General features: G+C 31.4%; 1 protein-coding gene across 3 annotated transcripts in view; it reads right to left on the bottom strand.

Moving 5' to 3' along the window:
- Positions 1–6,577: 6,577 nt before the first annotated feature.
- The window catches only part of LOC130443585 (transcriptional regulator ATRX-like), a 108,035-nt gene continuing 94,249 nt past the window's right edge, over positions 6,578–20,363 (bottom strand). For 2 of the 3 annotated variants that reach the window (XM_056778331.1, XM_056778330.1), the window contains 2 exons: positions 10,081–10,234; positions 6,578–8,537 (listed from right to left, as the gene is read on the bottom strand). In XM_056778331.1, the coding sequence (XP_056634309.1) occupies positions 7,862–8,537; positions 10,081–10,234 (830 nt within the window). In that variant the 3' untranslated portion in view covers positions 6,578–7,861. The remainder of the gene's footprint in view (positions 8,538–10,080; positions 10,235–20,363) is intronic. The other variant, XM_056778332.1, reaches the window with a different exon arrangement.

Raw genomic sequence — 20,363 nt, 5'->3', positions numbered from 1 at the left:
CATCTATCAAACTTAGAAAAGTGGAAAACGTTGATAATGAGCTTGAAACTCAATAAAACTATTGATAAAGACAACTTAAAGATTATTAACGATGAAACTAAGAAATGGAGAAACATTTTACATCGCCTTTTAGATGTAACGCTATTCGTAGCTCAACAAAATCTTGCTTTCTGAAGATATTTCTTCGGAAAACAGGATAAATTTTTTACAATTATAAGAACTGTTAGCGAAATATGATCTGGTATCGAAAGAGCATTGTTTGAAACTAGATGAGGCTGTTGGTGGGTCAAAGAGAGTACCATTTTATTTATCAAAAGGAATACTAAATGAATTTATTTAATGTTTGGGTGATCATGTAAGGCAAAAAATTATTGCAGATATTAAAAAGGCTTAAGGTATTAAGGAATCATTTTTGACAGCACTCCTGACGAAAGTAAAATAAACCAAATCACTAGATTCGTTCATATAGAGAATGACATTGTGGAAGTAAGAGAATTTTCCTTGGTTTTTTTTTTCATGTCTGGAAAAACTGCTAAGGATATGTCAAAAGACATTCAGCAACAGGTGGAAAAAGATACTGGATACTGGATATTGCATTTTGCAGTACTCAAGATGACAATGACAATGCCGCGTCAATGGAGGGCTGCAACGAAAAATCAGAGAAGTAAATCCAAAGGCACTGTTCAGTCCTTGTTCTAATAAATCTTTGAATCTTTGTGGAGTTCATGCATTTGTATGCGTTCCATCCAGCGTCACGTCCTTCCAAATTATATTCGTTCTTTCGTCATCTACACACAGATGGCAATTACTGAAAGAGAAAACTGGAAAAAATTTGACACGTTAATCGGATACTCGCTAGAGTGCTCATTACGAGTCAGTAAAAGGTGTAAAAGAAAACATAGAGAGATACAATTCTGCCTTTCTATACTGGAGGAAGTAAATTTAGTTCAACAATATTTGCAGTCTTAAAAAATGACTCTCGGTACAGGAATCATCAAACTAAACGCTTTGAATGAGTATTTAGTGAATGAGCCACGATTGTAGACAAAGCTGGAACTTTTGGCATAAAAAAATGCAATGACATAGACATCAACATCGAGAAACGAGGAAGAAGGAAAATAAAAAGAACGATGTCTGGTAAATCAGCTCATGATTCTGGATTATCAATTCAAGAAGAAATACGTCGGTCAATGTATAAATGCATAGACTGATTTATATAAGAATTGTCGTCACGATACGGGACCATGAAACCAATCAATATTTTCAAAATTATTGAAACAAAGTTTATGCTAGAAGCTTCAGATGGCTCTCTAGCTGTAGTAGTTGACAATCTGATATAAATTTTTATATTAGATAATTATAAAGATTCAAAAATTCTTGCGGAATCTATACACGAAAAAGAGAATTTTTAGAAATGGTTCATATTCAAAGAATGAAAAAGCTATAAATGATGAAAAAGACCTAAATAATTGAAGTAAAATTCTAATAAAACTACGACTAATTTAATTGATTACTGCTACATATTTTAGACGTAAGGATTAAGGAAACTTTAATTTTTTTATTAGAACAAATATACAGTAGAAACTCGATTATCCGGCCCTCAGTTATACGGATTCGCGATTGTCCGGACTATCAACTGCGACCAATTAAATAAGTAAGTAATATTGAGTCAAGTTACAAAATTATCAACTGGGCAACCGATTTCTAGCCCTTTACTCTGTGAAAAAGCATTACAGTTCAAACATATTGCAGATAAATGAACAACAGGAAATGCAAGAAAATGATGTAGGACCATCTCATGATGAAGCAATTCAGGCTCTGGAAACAGCTCTCAAATGTTTTGAAAAAGAAACAGAGATTGATACTATGAGTTTACTACAGTTGAAACGAATTCGTGATATAGCAGCAATGAAGAGAAAAAGTAGCTTACGTCAAATGCCAATTACCAAATATTTTAAACCAAATTAAACTTATTATAAAATTATTATTATTTTTTATTGATATTATTTATTAATAAATATTACTATCATTAAATTTATTTTAATTGACAAAACCCGCTTTTCTTCATACATTCGATTATCCGGACTTTATCGACTTAATCGAGAAATTTCTAAAATATCCTCCACAAAATTGCAAAACTTAAAAACCGAAGAATTTTTCTATTCAGATGCAGAAAAGATAAGTTGATACCTACATTTCTAAATTTAAAATTATCACACTTAAAATAGTCGCCTGCAGCATGAATATCAAAATCTCGCTTTAATAGATTTATTTTCCAAGTCATACAACTATCTATATTACCGAATCAACTACTCTAATAAGAAGAAAAAATTATTTAAAAAGCAAAACAGTTAAAATAAATGAGGTAATTCTTATTAATTTTTCGAAAAATTTTAGGAAAAATATCGAGAAAGGCCTGAATCACTTTTTAATAAATGCAAAGATAGAAATATTAAGAAAATTGATAACCGAATATTGAAACAACAACCTATTGTTAAAAATACAAATGAAATAAAACCAAAATATATCGAAAATTTAACTGATACTGTCATATCAAATATAGTGAAAGAAGTTTTATCTTAGGTCCTAATTTTGCAGAAAATATTTCTGATGACAAAAAATTACCTATGACAAATATCTTATGTAATATTGAATCCAGCACCAATCATCTAAATAACGAAATTCATAATAAAATAAGATCTGATACTTGTAATATTATCACTAATTTCAAAAATAAATAACAACAGAACAATATCAAACCTCAAAATATAATTAAAACCAAAGAATTCATCAATAAAACCAGAAATCTCAAAATTATGAAAGCAGATAAGTCTAATAAAACTGTTATTATGAAATCAAAAGATTATAATAATAAAATGATGAAATTATTAAACGAAAGAGAACTTAAAAAAAAAATTAAAGACCCTGCGAATTCTCATCAAAAATAAAATAATCATCTAATTCGATCTTGGAAAGAACAACTTTCTATTTCACCATCAGATGCAAAAAAATTCAAAATGCTTTACCCCCTAATATATGGTTTACAAAAAATTGCACAAACCTGACATTCCCCTTCGACCCACCCCATTATCTAATCATTTGAAAAATATTTTATATCAGAACAAATACTAAATCAAAAACACATGGGATTTCAAAGAAAAAATTAGAAGTATAAAAATTCCTAACGAATATGTATTTATTTCGTTAGATGTGGTTTCTTTATAACCATAAAAATATATTAATAGAAAATAGGGCAAAATTGAATAATACATCTGAAATATGTCAAAACGAATTTATCAAAGCTATAGAACTCACACTTACAACATATTTCAAATATAAAAAGAAATATACAAACAAATTGATGGTTGTGCTATGGGGGATTCCAAGTATTATAGCACAATCAGTAATGTAACTGGTGTAAAGTGTACCGTTCAATTAAAATTATTGGACAGTGTACGAAGGAAAGCACGTGTGATACAAAATGGCGAAAACCGGTGAGATTACCTATACCAGTGTTTGATGGAGAAGACAAAGGCATGAGGAAATAGCGTGTTACTTTTGAAATAAGAAAAATATGATGAAGTTGTGATGTGAACGATAATGGAAAATGATGTAGTCTGGGATGAAAATTATTGAAAAGCTATGAACTATATATAGATGGTGATATTTCGAATAAACAATTGGAATGTGTTCATGATTAAACTTAATCATTATAGATAAGCATGAAGCTCATTATAAAAGAACACTGTCAAAATCTATACACCGGAGTACAAACTCTTCTGTCAATAATAGGTCTCGAATATTATAGAAAATTGCACATGTTGTCTCAAGCTAAAACCGCAAATTTCTTGATGAGGGATTTACCTAGATTACGGATGAGTCACCCAGAACGAGCCTTTGCGCAATCTGGAGTAGATTATGCTTATCCTATTTTGGTTAAGGAAAATACGTTACGCAATTCGTAATAAAACTTTGCATATTCGTTTGTTTCGCGGTTGAAGCCATTCACATAGAACTAGTTAAATATCTGTAAACAGATAGCTTTCTCAACGCTCTCAAACATTTATTTCCCTATTTTTAGATAACAGTACGGATTCCAGCCATAGAGAAAACGTTATTGAATTTTTGGTAAAGGAAAAGATAAGCACTTTAATCCGGCTAATACACTACATGTGGGGGAATTATGGTAATCTGCTGTAAAATCAATCAAATTTCACACACATACAGTTCTCAGAAACTCTTCAGATTCTTATGAAAGTAAAATCGAGAGTGCTCCAGGGTAGCGCGCTTGTACCTATTCTATACTTACTGTTTACTGCTGATCTCCCGACAAGTAGGACTATAACTACTGTAGCATTTGCCAATGATAAAGCAATATTAGTAAACCACCTAAACCCTACCGTAGCAGTAGCATATCTACATCATCTACACAAAATAAACGACTTGATTGGAATCAGGGGAATAAAAGTTAATAAAGCAAAATCACTCCAAACTACTTTCACAAAATGTAGAGGGGTTACCCCTATACCCTAGCACAAACAGACAGGGTAAAATACCTAGGTATCCATCTTGACAAAGCACTCACCTGAAAAACACATATCGTTACTGAAAGGAAAGTTAGGAATTCAATTCAGCAAACACTAGATATTGGTTACTAGGACGTGAATTCAAATTATTTTTGCAAAATAAACTCCTAGTTTACAAAATCACCTTCAAGACAATGTGGACCTGTCGGTTCTAGTTAGGGGGGACCAATTCTTACTTCAAGATTATAGAGAGGTTTCAGTCTACAGTAGTACGGACAATCACCGACGTACCATGGTTCATACCCAACAATGAAATCAGGAAAGATCTCCAAGTGACTTCTGTCAAAGAAGAAATAATGGCCTTCAGTGGACGATACTTGAACAGACTTAGCAAACGAACGAGCTAGCAGTGAATCTACTTGAAAACAGTGAACAAACACTTGGATTACAAAGAACTAAACCATTGGACTTGCCATATCATTTTTAAATGTATATTTATACATATCAAGTTATATTAGTTCCTACATACACATACAAAATAATTATCAAAGAAAACAATGAGGGGTGATTACGTTGAAAATCAGTCCCAAATTTACTCATACTATATAAAAAACAACTAATTTGCTTATAGTACTAATGAAAGTATATATGTATATTTCCAATAAAGATACTAATTGCATATAGTAATAAGCAGGATAAAAAACTCCCGACCACTTACACTTCTTTCAAACAATCGCAACGACCTTGACACCATCCCTTTCTAAATAGGTGCTTCATTAAAAGGTATGCCTCAAGTGAATTTGACTGATCGTAACGAAAGTACATTATCTAGATACAATATACTAAAGGAGCTTTTTCAGAAGTTTTGAAGGTGCTGGTCAAGTAATTACATAGCACAGCTACAATCTCGATACTAATAGAAAATTAGGTTACCAACATTATTAAGATAGATTCGTTAGTAATCGCAGGAAGATAATTCGGCGACTTTTCATGCGCAAGCGAGATATTAATTGAATGCGCGGTGCATAGCGGAGATATAGGCAAAAGCAACAAGTGAACAACCACGTGTCACGCTCCATTGTATTATATTTATTAATAAAGTAATAAAATAACTCAATTGGTCTTCTGAAAAGAAAAATTTTAACATTTTGGTTCTCTACGAGCAGGATTTCATCCAGCAACATTTACATTTTTTCAAGTTCACGCCACGCCATTTTTAAAACTAATATATCTACAGGTCACGTTGCCAAGCTGTACAAGAATACGACACGCTACAGATTTTCACCGTTTTCATATTTTAATCTGTGTTGATCGTGAAATATTAGAATTACGTCACACACGTGATACAATAAAGGCTAAATTGTCTAAAGACTTATATGTCCATCGAAAAAGAAATCAGTTAAACAAAAGCATAGGTATTGGGATTAGTGTTAGGATAGGAGCACAAACTCTTAATATGGTACCTATCTAAATATGTCATAGTGCAAGAAGATGCGTTACTCTCAAAGAAATATCTTTTGAAACCATCTTCACGTGCTACTAAACATTCTTTTATGGACATAATAATTCTAACATTTAGATGCATTAATAAGTCTTACATGTTATGAACTATACATCGCCAGACTTCTTTTTATTTCACTACAACTCGAATAGATTATGTTGATACTGTTAATAATTTAGGATAAACATTATTACAGTATAAATATTAAAAAATCAAGAGAAGAATAAAAAAAATAAAATATTAAAAATTTTGCTGCTCGTTTTCGGAGACATTAGAGCTCTACTGTAATATTTACTTTCAGTCATATTAGCATAAATTTTAGAGTCCCTATAAATAATTTCAAGTCAAGCTTGTTCTTTTTTGTGATATCACAACTGAGGATGAACATTTTTTATTATAGTTGAAACAGATCTTGTTTTGATATTTATGTGGTAGGTGATCTATTGATTGAATAAAACAATCAAGGATAAATTTGAATTCTCGTGTACTCATTGATATTTAAATACTGGATAAACAAATGAATAAACCATATATAAAATATTCAACTCAATTACGCAGATATCAATATATTTTAATTACAAAATTTACAAATTTATATATTTTAACAACGCTATTTAAATACAATATAAATACAATTTTAAATAGTTTATTTTGAAATTAATGTAAACTATGAACTGAACCATATTTTGCTACTAATACATTTCAAAGTATTGTTATTACATCTGAAACAAAATAAAATTCATTTAAAATTTTATTATAAATTAATATTCAGTTATAGTCCAGTATAGACCTTTTGACTGGCGACACAGTTTCAAGGGATCGGGTAGGAAATAATCATAAAGGGCCTTACATTTCCAACAAAAATAAAATGAAAATCCATGGTAATTACGTCAGATTTTAAAAGAGCTAATTATGAGATAGGTGTACCCTGAGAAGAACAATAGAGTCTCCCTATGGATAAAGAGGAAATTATAGGTTAGAAAAGAAATTAATTAATGAAAATAAGGAAATAGTAATCTGAAATAAATGACAATAAATTACGAGAGCTGGAGCAGAAGTGATGGCAAATATTTTTGTCTGCAGACATATTGTTTATGTAAAATAATAAATGGTTGCGTGATAGCTGGTACTAGTGCCACGAGAGATGTTAAATCGCTCAGTTGGTGATTATCGTGCAAGATGAAAGTAACCCGTGTTGAGCAGCACGCTAACATCAAAATAGCTGTTCTCCGAGGGAGAAGTGTGAAGGAATGTGATACTGAATCAGAAGAAATCCTTGGGAATAACGCCCTACCATAATTGTTCTTATCCATTAACTGCTTGATGGCATGGGCTACTTCATTTCGCACTCTGACCACCTGTGCCGAACGTTGCTTATCTTGCTTGCTGAACCGTTTCTAACCATCGAGCGATGGTCTACACTAAATCACTGTCATTCAATCGCATTTTTCCCTCAGAGAACAGGTTGTAAGCTGTAAGTGCAATCTTTAATTATCTCCATCTGGCACAACACTCACCAACAGAGCCATCTGTTGTTCTGCATACATTCAGAACTTCCAAACGAGCTATACGTTTGTGGTCAGTTCACATATCTGCAAGAAAAAAATAGTTGCCATGACTTAGTTCCAACTCTCGTATTTGCACGAAACATGACTCACCTTAGGACATACTGTACCCGGAACAATATTATTTTAAAATTCGCTAATGTATATCAATTTCTTCTAGAATAATTATCAGAGTGACTAGATAAGTAAAAACGAAAACAAGGGAAATGATATTACAGTTTATCTGATTTGTATTTATAAGGATGTTAAGCTGCCACTAAAAAGTAGAACTAGATAAAATATAAAGCTAACTTACCACTGTTTTCTTTATTGTTATTGGAGCTTTCTCTCGCAGTAGACATACCTTCAGACATTACATCTCTTAACTGAACATCTTTATAATTAAAAGCTTCGCGGTTAGAGTCCCTTATGTTTGGATTATTGATTTCGGAACTTTTGTGACATATTGATTCATTTTGAGTACCTTTTGATGAATCACAGTAGCTTCTAATTTTTTTATTTATAACTTCGGAGAATTCCAGTTGCCTCTTAATAGGTTTAAAATTAACTTGTGAAGAAGAAATTTCTTCTATAGAAGTTGCATCATTCGTCTTGTTTAATGTAAATTCATTACTAAATGGATTTTGGACTACATTGCCCAACTCTTTATTGGATGTATGGTTAGGTGTAGTAACAATATTTGGAACAACAGATTTATATTGGAGTTTTGAAATATTCGTAGGTACTGTTGAATTATTTAATAATTTGACAATCTCTGAAATTTCTGTAGAAGCAATACTCCTCTTGTCGTTAACAACAGGTATTCCTTTTAGTTGTTGGTATGTAGATGTAGGAATTGAAAATGAGGAGTTTGTTCCACTTGTTGATCGCGCTTGATTATTGAGGAATATGTTAGATGCAATCCTATTTTCTGATCTAAGTGGTCCCGTAACAAATGCATTTGATCTAAAAATTAAATTAAACAATTTTATACATGAACAACTCAATGCAATCATGCGATAAATTTAGATTTAGATAATTAAATAATACTCTTTTAATATTAATTACTGCTCCTATGTTGCCAGAATATGGAAGCACAATTTTTTTTTAATGATACAAATTAACCATATTAACTTAAGTGGCAAATATGACCTTGACAGAAAAAAACACTTTTATTATAAAATTTTCACTCAATAAGTCATGTGAATAACTAAGAAAAACACATTTTTTTGCCAAAAATTGATTTTATATATCACTGTTATCTCCTTCAACGCTTCTCTGAGGAAAAAGAATCTAGACTAAAGAATCTCGAACAACAGCTCTATGAGGAATAAAATAATTGAGTTCATTTGATACGATTGCAAAAAATTTAGTACTTTTTTCAAATTTGTTTTCAAAGCAACTTTGCTATGGAGGGAGAGTGTCTTAACCTTTTATTAGGGTTTGCTATAATCGGCATATCTACTTGATATCTATCACTATGTAGTTTAGTAGTTTCAAGAAATATATTCTCAGCTAGTTCATTATTGTTTGAACGAACTTTGGAATCAGGGATCTCTTCGATTTCCCAAAATTTCTCCATCAAGTCTAGGGAGTTTCAACAAAGGTTTTATTATGAACAGTCAAAAAGGATAAAACAGAATTTTTTCTAGAAAACTTCTCAATGCGTTTTCCAGAGACAAGACCTGCTATTACGTAGCCTAAATATGTGTCATCAAATATGGGAAATATGCTTCCGTATTAATGACTACATCTAATGAAATAAACCATATTCAGTACTAATGGTATTCGTTAGGAATTTTTATGTTTTCAAATTTTTCTTTGAAATCCTTTGCGTTTTTGATATAGTATTTTTTTGGTATAAATTTTTTTTCAAAATGTTTTTCAAATAATTAGATAATGGGGTAAGAGGAGTTTTAGCAAACCATATATTTTAGGGGGTAAGACATTGTAAATTTTCATTTTTTTGCATCTGATGGCGAAATAAAAATTTGTTCCCAGGATACAATAATGGTAAGAAAATATTAGATGAGAACTAAATGGATTGTTTAGAAATCTCTTCCAGTGAAGTAATTAAAAACTCAAAATATTTGCAAAGTATCACACTATTTTCAAAATTTTTTGAAGATGATTCATGTTTGTTTTATAAACAAATGAAGTAATAAATGAAAATACATTTATTTGCTGAACAAAATTGATTAAAATTAAGAAATATGTATTACAAACCTACATGATGCAAAAAATAAGTCACCAATGTTACCTTTTAAATTTATGATTATAATGTATTTAGAAAGAGAGAACATAATTCTCAGATTTCGGAAGAAACGACTTTGTTACTGAAAGCATCTACTTTGTATGTGTATAGTATAATCCTATATTTTATTTAACAATTAACTGCATTTAAACTGCAAGTATTTACATCTTTGTAACCGGGTTTTTCATTTCCTCTTTCAGTTTATCGATACATTATTTTTAGCATTTTCAGAAATAAAAATGTCTAAACACTTACTGTATTTTAGGATTATAATACTGATTTTTTTCCAGCGAGAATTGTTGACCACTAGTTGATGTTTGGTTCGTATAGCTCCTTCCTATATTATATACTTGTTGAAATGTTGGGCCATTTACACTATGTGGTGGCGGAGGTAATGGTGAGGTAGGTTCTAAAAATAAAGGGAATTCGTATAGCTTATTTTCATTTGGACTGGAACGCATAATTCATTCTAACATAAAATAGAATGTTATAAGGAATAAAATATTGATAATTATGATAAGCAATGATTATTTTATGTAATATCCGTAACGTATCTGGAGTTATGGAATTTTTGGCTGGTGTTAATATTAAATTTATTGAAAAGTTGTAATCACAAGAATTTTGCACATAAAAAGTATTTTTAACTAGTCCACGGTGATTAGTACTTTATTCGATGGGCAGCTCAGTTAAAGAGCTTTCAATTTAGTTCAAGAAAGGAAGGTTTTAAGTGCCAAGTATTTCCATGATTCCAATTATGGTTAAAAATGAAACATGAAAGGAGGTACTGTAAGATAAACCATTGTTTTCAGAGCCATCGTTTATGGAAATGACAAAAAATGACAAAAAAACAACGTTTTTTTAGTTTTTTTTAATATCTCGTTAACGGGCAAAATATTTATTTATTTATTTATTTCCTTTATCCTTTAATGAAAATTTTACAAAAAAAATGTAATTACAAATTTCTTAGTAGAAGAAGTAGAAGACTTATTTTTCCTTGGAAAATGATGTTAAATATGTGTGTGACTCTCTTATACGCACAAAGTACTGTATATAGATCCTTACAAAAACACGTCGTCGCGCGGTAGAAATTATTCATTTTTACTGTTTAACTTTCCGAAAAAGAAAACGATAATCTAATCTAAAGCTGAATACTTGATAATTGAGGAAAAAATTACAAAAAAGGAGAAATTTTATATCCTTTTCCTTCAGACGGCGGTAGAAGCAATTTTTTTCTGTTCAAAGTTAAATGGTTTTCGACTACAAATTTTTAAAAAATTATCACATCATTAATGGTATGAGTTGGGGGGCCTATTTAAAAAAAAAACAAATATTTGGATGCATCAAAATTAGAAAAATTTTCAATATATCCAGGAAATTATAAAATCACATTTTACAGATAAAATACGTGATAAACTTACTAAAATTTAACGTACGAAAATTCATGGATTATTTTTTTGTAATGTTATCTAGTTTAAAGAGTATAAATAGATTTTTGATTTTTTTTACTTTTCGTGTTATTAGTCAGTAATGCGCAAGGATTATTAAACAAATAGTTGTTCTTCTTATTCTTATGGTTGAAATTCACATATACATTACTCGTCTAAAAATAAACAGGATTTTATTCACGCACGATTTCATGCTCTTGTTTCAGGTTTTTAAAATACTCCGGTTTTGCTAGAGATTGTATTATAAACGTACACATCGCCCCTCTCACCTACATAGTGCGCTTGCGCATACTAGGAATGTATATTTTATAATAGTTTAGCAACCAATTGTCTACGTATATTTTACTTATTAATAAGAAACAATCAGTTTATTTATGTATCTAAAGTAAGTTTGTTAATTATTATATAGAATTATTATAATACTAATATAAACCAGCTAGTTAGGCACAAAAAATTTATAAAAAATACGTTAACAGCTATGCAAGATATAATTTTAAGAAATTTTGATATTTTTTTTAGATGAAGAATTATGAGCTATTATGGATAGGATTTTGTAAGATTTTTTGAAAAAAAATACGTGGAGACAGTGTTGTAACTTTTTTAAATTTGAAATACTAAAAAGTTAGCTTGTATAACGAGTAATACTATCTTCTAATCGTAAGTTATATGCACCATATGACAAATTTTTTCATAACATTGAAAAAATGGTATCGGAAAAGATTTTTTACGGATGAACTAATTAAAAAAAATAAAAAAAGAAGCTTTATAAATTTTAAAAGTTCTTTAAGAAAATGTACCATTAATTATTATAATGAACGTAGTTATTTAGGGCTTACTTCATGTTCCGTGGAAAATATTTTTCCTACTAAAAAATGTATTACAACATTTTTTCCCAAAGATTTTTCATTATTTTCTACAGGAATATGTTTTTATATTTTGCACCGTTAACAAGATATTAAAAAACGTTGTTTTTGCTCTTGTTATTTGGCTTTTTCGTAAAAGATGGCGATGAAAATATTGACTCATCTTCAAGTACCCCTTTTCGATTTTAACCATAATTGGATTATCATGGAAATACTTGCTTTTTAAGGTAATTTTATACTTCCTTTCTTGAACTTCATACTTCCTTTCTTGAACTAATTGTTAGTTACATCATCTGATCCTGAAATGTCAATGGTTGTAACTTATAGTTACTTTCAAGTGAATAAATGCCTTGAACAGATAATCTAATATCTGTCAAGCAAAGTTTCGAGAAGGTTTTTGATGAGTCACACTTTTGGAACAGCCACAAAAGCATGAAAAGAAATATTATTTTACGGGCTTTTCAGGCAACATGTTATATTGTATAATTACCACTAAGTCAACTTCTATTTACACGGCCTAATCTTACCTAACCTATACGTTAGTTTAACTTTCCAATTTTTCCACAATTACAAATACCTGTGTAAAGATATGCCATATCAGTGTGATGTAGAAAGTTAGTGCAGGTCAGTGCCTGGATTTCAAACAAATGTATTTTATTAAGAAGTAAGCAATATTGAAATAATTATTTGATTTTATTAAGAGTATTTAGGTAAGTAAACCAATAAATATTATAGAATGATACAATATTCAATATATACATAGTTGAAAATAGTTTAACCTCAAAAGATTTATTTCGATGTAATTTATAATTCACAAAATCTTTCATATACCGCATTAGTCAATATTTCGACCAATAAAGGCAAGTAAATTTTATGTAGAGCAAAATTAATATACCAATCACATGTATAGGTATTGTTATTTTCAGTGGATTTTGGGTTCTTTGTTGTTAAATGATGAATAAATGATACTTGTTTTGATTAACAAAACTCTTGCTGAACAATCTTAGGATTGTTACTCAATACTTAAAAGTTCTTAAAAATTACAAATTGTAGCACGTTTGCCTGTCACAATTTTTGTGTCACTACTTCACTATCACTTAAACATATCTAACATATATAATATGCATATCTTGTTCCCTGCCAACTCAACTAAATTAAAAATTAATATAAACATGGCTACCAACTATATAAAACAAAATAGTGTGAGATAGGGATAGATCGGATCAGCTGTTAAATTGATTAATTATCAACACTCCTCCTTGATCAATTTACAGCGGAGCGTTTCAAAGATTCTTCTGTTCAGTGGCTTGGTGAGAATGTCTGCAATGTGCAATGCTGCTCTCAACGTGTTGCAGTGTCACAGTGTTGCCGACGTGTTGCTGGATGTATTTTCGTGGTATTTCAATGTGTTTCTTTCCTTCCAGAATACCAAGTTCAAGTACAATTCGTTTGATCCAACACACATCGTCAATCACTAATACTACACTCGTCGACTGTCCTGTCTCAGAGTCTCCTCCAAAGTCTGAATCGGTGTAAGCCACGAGTTCTTTGTCTCCTCCGAAATGGATTTCTGCTGTCACTGTTCCTCTCAAGTACTGGAACACTCGTTTCACCATCACCCATTGACTTTTCATGGGCTTGTTGCAGAAGCAACTTAGGTAGTTCACGGCGAAGCTGATGTCTGGCCTGGTGATTGCAGCTAAGTACAGCAAAATTCCTATCGCTTCGCGATAGTTGTTGTTGTTCGCTGGAAGTGGCTCGTCGTTCTTGAATTCTGTCTTCTTGATAATCATCCCTTGCTCAATCGATGTGGATGCTGGGTTGCACTGTTCGAGTTTCATCTTTCTCAAAATCTTCTCCGTGTAACGAGGTTGATTCACGAAGATGCCATCCTGGTCGATCATGATTTCCATGCACAAATACGTTAACTTGTCTTGTGCTTTCTCACTGTATGTGATTTGAAATTCATTGCTAATCTCGCCTTTCACATCGAATGATACCAACTTCATTTTCTCTGACGTTGTTTGGGTGTGCCATGCGCACCCTGTGCACACATAATCATTCCAGTCATCAGCATATTTTATTCCTTTCCTTTTCAGTATATCCCTCGTGCCACACTTTGATCGACTGAACGATCAGACTTTTGTAGAGATTTCCTTTGCGCTTTGCTATTGCCACAATTTCCCTACCATCTTGATTATAGAATATTGACTCTTTTTCGTTTGCCTTCTGTATATGTCCCTTGTCTAGCATTTGACTTACTGAGAAAAGATTAAAGTTGAGATTTGGTACGTAGATCACATCTTCAAGTACCACTGAATACAACTTCTGACCGTCAAAAGCTTCCATCTCGACTTGGCTAGTCCAGCTCGATAAGCTGTACAAACCAGTCAAAAATGCCTTCTTTGGCGGTTTCTTGTTTTCTGGTTTGTTTGCATTATCACGGGATTCGCATTCTCTTACGAAGTGACCTTTCTTCTTACAGATATTGCATGAGTATTTCTTCTTGCAGTAGGCAATGTATTTCGCACATGCTTTGCCTATGCACTCTTTGATCACGTGATCTGTCTTCCCACATTTGTAGCATGCGAACGATGACTTGTCCTGTTTGCTGTATGACGACTGTCCTTGTTTCTCTTGTTTTTCCATGAGAACATTGTTGGTGCTGCCCTCTGCATTTCTCGTCGTTTCCTTAAGTTGCTCGTCCTCGAGTCTCAAACGTTCGATGAGAGTGTTCAAGTTCTTTGTAGGTTCGGTCACATTGTTCCAGGATGTTCTGAAATGTGCCAATTTTGGCGGTAGCACACGTAGGATCATTTTCAGTTGACACTTCTTCTGCCAAGTCCAAGTCCAAAATCTCCATACAATTTCCTATTGCTGACTTGTTTTCATCATACTTCAAGGTAAAGAATTTGATTTGGGATGTTTCTAAAGTTACAGCAGCCTTTGTACCATATAAATTAACTAATTTATCCATCATACCTTTAGCTGTCTTATAATTTGCAATTTTATTCCCAATCTTACTATTTACATTTAAACCTATCAACGTTTGAGCTTCGACCTCTTTCTTTATCCAAGCTGAAACATTTCCTTCTGACACAGCACCTGCTGGTTTAATATCCATTTTGCTTTAAATTTTACAATTCGACTGACTTTTGACAATTTTTAAATAAACAAAATGAATTTACAATCTTACGTGGCGATTCTCTGACTTAAAGCGACTTGCGTGTACGTTGCTCTCTGGACTCCTTTCCTCTACTTTGTGGTTGCTTTCCTGTCCTGACTTCTGAAGAAATCCTTTCACAGCTGCCCTGATTCCATAACCTGATGTTATTTTCAGTGGGTTTTGGGTTCTTTCTTTTTAAATGATAAATAAATAATACTTGTTTTGATTAACAAAACTCTTGTCGAACAATCTTAGGATTGTTACTCAATACTTAAAAGTTTTTAAAAATTACAAATTGTAGTACGTTTACCTGTCACAATTTTTGTGTCACTACTTCACTATTACTTAAACATATCTAAGAGTGCTTGTCCCCTGCCAACTCAACTAAATTAAAAATTAATATAAATATGTCTACCAACTATATAAAACAAAATAGTGTGAGATAGGGATAGGTCGGATCAGCTGTTAATTTGATCAATTATCAACAATAGGTCAAGATCAAACAAAAATAAATGTAATCGTAGATGCAACCATTTCCTCCATACATGCCAGTTTCGAATTTCAATGTCACCAATTTGAATATCCTACATGACTTAACATTCATTGATCCCACTTTCAATCTGGTAGCATAGATGGTTCTTTAAGCGATAATATTTTGAAATATACTTGATTGTTACCTGAGTTATTATATGGAATAACACATCACAAAAATCCATTGCAATCCTGTTAACAAAAATGTGCTTCATGACCAAATGAAAGAGGTTTGGGTCATAGAGGAACGCCAATTTTAAAGTCAATTTTTGGTAGAAGAAGCAATGTATATACAAATATACGTAAACAAGAAGTGAAAGTCTAGAGAGGGAGAGGGAGAGAGGGACGGATTGGAATTCGAGCTCGTGTCGTTCGGATTGCGAGGCGTTGTCCGCTGCACCGTGGCGGTCATGTAAGTGTATGTTCAAAGTGGGTATAGAAGCGTGTGAGTCAGAGGGTTATTGGCGTCGATGTGTCGTGTTTTGTTTTGTGAATATTTGAAAAAAATTAGTTGTTATTTGAATTATATTTTGTTGAAGGTTATCTATGGTTATAATCGATGAAGAATAATTCGTTATCTACACTCTACACCGCTGTCAAATATATATATATATATATATATATATATATATATATATATATATACTTTATTTATTTTGGGAGGTTAATTGATTGCTGCAATATCATGATAATCATACCGCATATTGTTCTAAAAGAATGTTTTAGTGTTAATATTTAAGATTTTACTTAAAATTGTTAAACGAAAAAAATTTCAATTCTCATGTCATATAGAGATTAATGAATATATTTTCGTTGTGTTTAATGCAAGATGATAAAATTTCATATCTAATCCTAGCATCGGATTGGTATTTTATTTTCGATGTAAATTTTTTTTAACGATAAAACCAATTGAAATAATCATAGGCATAACAAATTATTGATAATTTTCTATGCCGAATGAGAATAACATTTTACCACAAAAATTACTTGAGGTGAGCACCTTCGATACCAAGATATCGAAATCAATTTTTGAAACAAACATAAACAATACACAGGTTAATCGGATTGTTTTCGAAATTTTTGGTTATTGAAATGAACAGTGATAAATTCACCAAAATCATATACCAAGTGTTCCAAAAATCATTTTCTTGTATATAATAATAAGAGCTACGGTCCAGGCCAACTGATATTGCGATCAAACACACAAATACTTCTCTAGCGTTATGCAGATGCTGTATTAAAAGAATCATAAACGAGGGAGTTGCTATCCTATCTGCCTTTTATAAATACCTGACGAAATGAAACACTAAATTTATTGAAAAAATTTTTTTATTTCATTATAAAAGCATCATATAAAAATAATACATTTGATAGTGCACAAACACAAACATAAATATATTTTGGCTTCGAGTCTCTTGAAGTTGGGACCAATTCACAAATAAGTGTTGCTTTCCCGTTCTTTAACCATATCCGCGTTAGATGCATATTACGAAATTGATGTAGAGGTGTCGCACGATATTGTTTGAGTTATGCCAATCGATGGCAATTTAGTTGGTTGCAATGATTTATACCAGGGCTTCTTAAACTTTTTTATATAGCGACCCCTTTCAAGCTTAGGAAATTTTAAACGACCCCCTCCTCCATATAATGAAATATATATTAACCGTAGATGTAGATGTAATATCGCACTATTTTTCAATGTAAATAAAATAAGGATTAAAGAATACGTACCCATTCATTTCACATATATATATATATATATATATATATATATATATATATATATATATATATATATATATATATATATATATATACATATATATATATATATATATATATATATATATATATATATAATTGGAAAAGTTGACGGGATATCGGTCGTAATCAAACACAATAAATAGAATGACATAAAACTATATATATATATATATTTATTCAATAGAAAAAATAAACTTTTGTAACAATTTTTTTAATAAAAACATATTATTAACATCAAACAATATTAATGTGACGGATGTGATTGTTTATTTTTACACAAATAATTAAATCTAGGCTCAATTTGAGTTAGTGCAGATCGTAATAAATTTTCAACGTTTATTAAAGTTGAAAGGTATTTTGATTTTATGTAAGTTAATGTGGAAAAGGCTGATTCACATAAATATGTTGTACAAAATGGCAGTAATTTGTTCATTGCCATTTCCGATAGTAGGGGATATTCTGATTTGATTTCTATCCAAAATTCATGCACAGGCACTTGAGAACATCTGAGTCGCAAGGTAGTATCACTTGTTAATTCGGCAAATTCTTTTTGTGCTTTTAAGTTTAAAAAATTAATTTCTTCCATTTCAATTGAAAATGGATTGCAAATCATAAATATATCTTACAAAAAGTAACAACTGTGCCATTTTTGAAATGTCTGTCGACTCGTCCAGTTGTATTGCAAACTTTGAGCTGTCTTTAAGCCTCATAAGAAGCTGTTGAAATTGATCATTGCTAATGTCTGAAATTCTTTTGTACACAGTGTCATTTGATAATGGAATTTTACTAATTTCAGCAGCATACTGTTTTCCATGAACAATTTCAGACATTCTTATAGCTGCAGGTAGTAAAAGTTGCTCTCCAATAGTAAAAAGCTTTTTCGTTTTTGCTATCAAATACGAAACTTCATACGATGCCAATAGATATTTATCATTCAAAGTAACATACTTCTCCAAAGTGTTCTTTTCTTTATTTGATGTTTGCAAAAGACGCTCAAAATATTCTATTGGCTTTTTTGATAACGTTGCATGTTTAGTATTCAAATGTCGTTGCAGTTTTGACGGTTTCATGCTTTCTGCAGCCAAAACTTCTTTGCAAATTAAGCACACTGGTTGTTCTTTATTGTTGTGAAAAGAGCATGTGAAGCCATACTGCGAATATGATTCGTCATATTTTCTTTTTTTTGTTTTGCTAGAAGTCGTATTTGAAGCACTGCAACTTGGTTGTGACGGCGTGGCAGACTTATTAGTTTTTAATTAGCCATTTATCCATGATGGTTGAATAATAATAAATAATTAAACAAAATGTAGTTGAACTTTAACGTAATAATTAAAAACACCAACTGAAAATTACACAGTAAATACACACATGTCACTACGAAGACAAAGCTGAGTCCAAACTGAAGTACAAACAGAAAAATAACTACACTCGAATCTTTACCAGTGCAATGACAACAAATTACGATCAGATCAACCCCGACGCATGGCGTGTTCAAAGTGTGCAGTGCACAAACTCGCCGAAAAAAAAGCTTTCATTTAATTTTTTTTATTATTCTTTTATAAAAATAATATGCTGATTCGCCTAGCCTAGCTTGATTATGCTTCCGTATTGTATGTGTAAGCTGGCGACGCGGCGTCTGGGTACTTATAATCACTAAGTTATCTTGCAAACACCGACGCCGGCGGCCAGACATCAATGTCGAACGTTCAGTTGAAAATCGAGGATCGCGTTGTATTTATTATTGTAAATGCTACTTCCATATTTTCATTTATAGGCCCCACATAACAGTTTTGCATTGCCACTTTTTTCAAAAAATAGTTATAATAAAACCACAATAGTATTTTGTATGATTTTTATTTGTATTTATATTTGTACGTAGTGTGTATACTAATTTTAAAATTTTATTTATAATGATTGAAAAGTATCAGATCTTTACGACCCCTTTTCAGTAGTCTCGCGAGCCCCCTGGGGGTCAAGACCCACAGTTTAAGAAGCCCTGATTTATACAGTCTGAAAATGCGCTTTAATACTGTCTTACAGTCTTCGAGAGAGGGTTATAGGAGAATCCTTTTTACACACATTATTACATTTTTTCTTTCGATCGATGATTTAGCCTCATTTATACATTTTTTTATATCGGAGACTCCAGCAGTATTTCAATTCAAATGGACGTAGGGGACCCCAATTTAAACTTGATAACATCCCCTTCTATAATGGATATACCAGCAAGTGCATGAAATTTGAAAATGTCATTGTTTATTACTACATCACCGTTGGCGTTATAATGAGATACACTTGAAATTTTACAATTGTTTGGAAATTTTAATTCAATTCCTCCATTATCCAATGCATAAAATTCCTTGTTCAATTTAGTCTTGACCTTTTAAACGAAGAATGAAATTTGTGTGATAGGTATCTGGATGCCATAGATATAGAGGCGATGATTTAAGTATATCACTCGATGGATCATAGGTTGATTTCGAGAGGAAATGGCTTCTAAATTTGTTGATAGGCATTGCTTGATGATCTACGAATTACTGATATCAAATTTCAGTTTCCGCTTTATTTATTGAATTATTTCAGTCTCACGAAACTCTTCAATAATAGATACAATTTCGTTTGAATGACCAGTATTCCCAGTAACCTGAAAAGCTACAAGTAATTCTGATCTTTTTACTATTTCATTGTAATCATCAAAGTATTTGTGGTCAATTGGTTTGGTAGTATATTCCATCAACATATCCTTTCCGATTTTTTCAATTTCGAGTT

This window comes from Diorhabda sublineata, chromosome 4, assembly GCF_026230105.1.
Source record: "Diorhabda sublineata isolate icDioSubl1.1 chromosome 4, icDioSubl1.1, whole genome shotgun sequence".
Classification (NCBI taxonomy): Eukaryota; Metazoa; Arthropoda; class Insecta; order Coleoptera; family Chrysomelidae; genus Diorhabda; species Diorhabda sublineata.
This window is presented reverse-complemented; position numbering and strand designations above follow the sequence as displayed.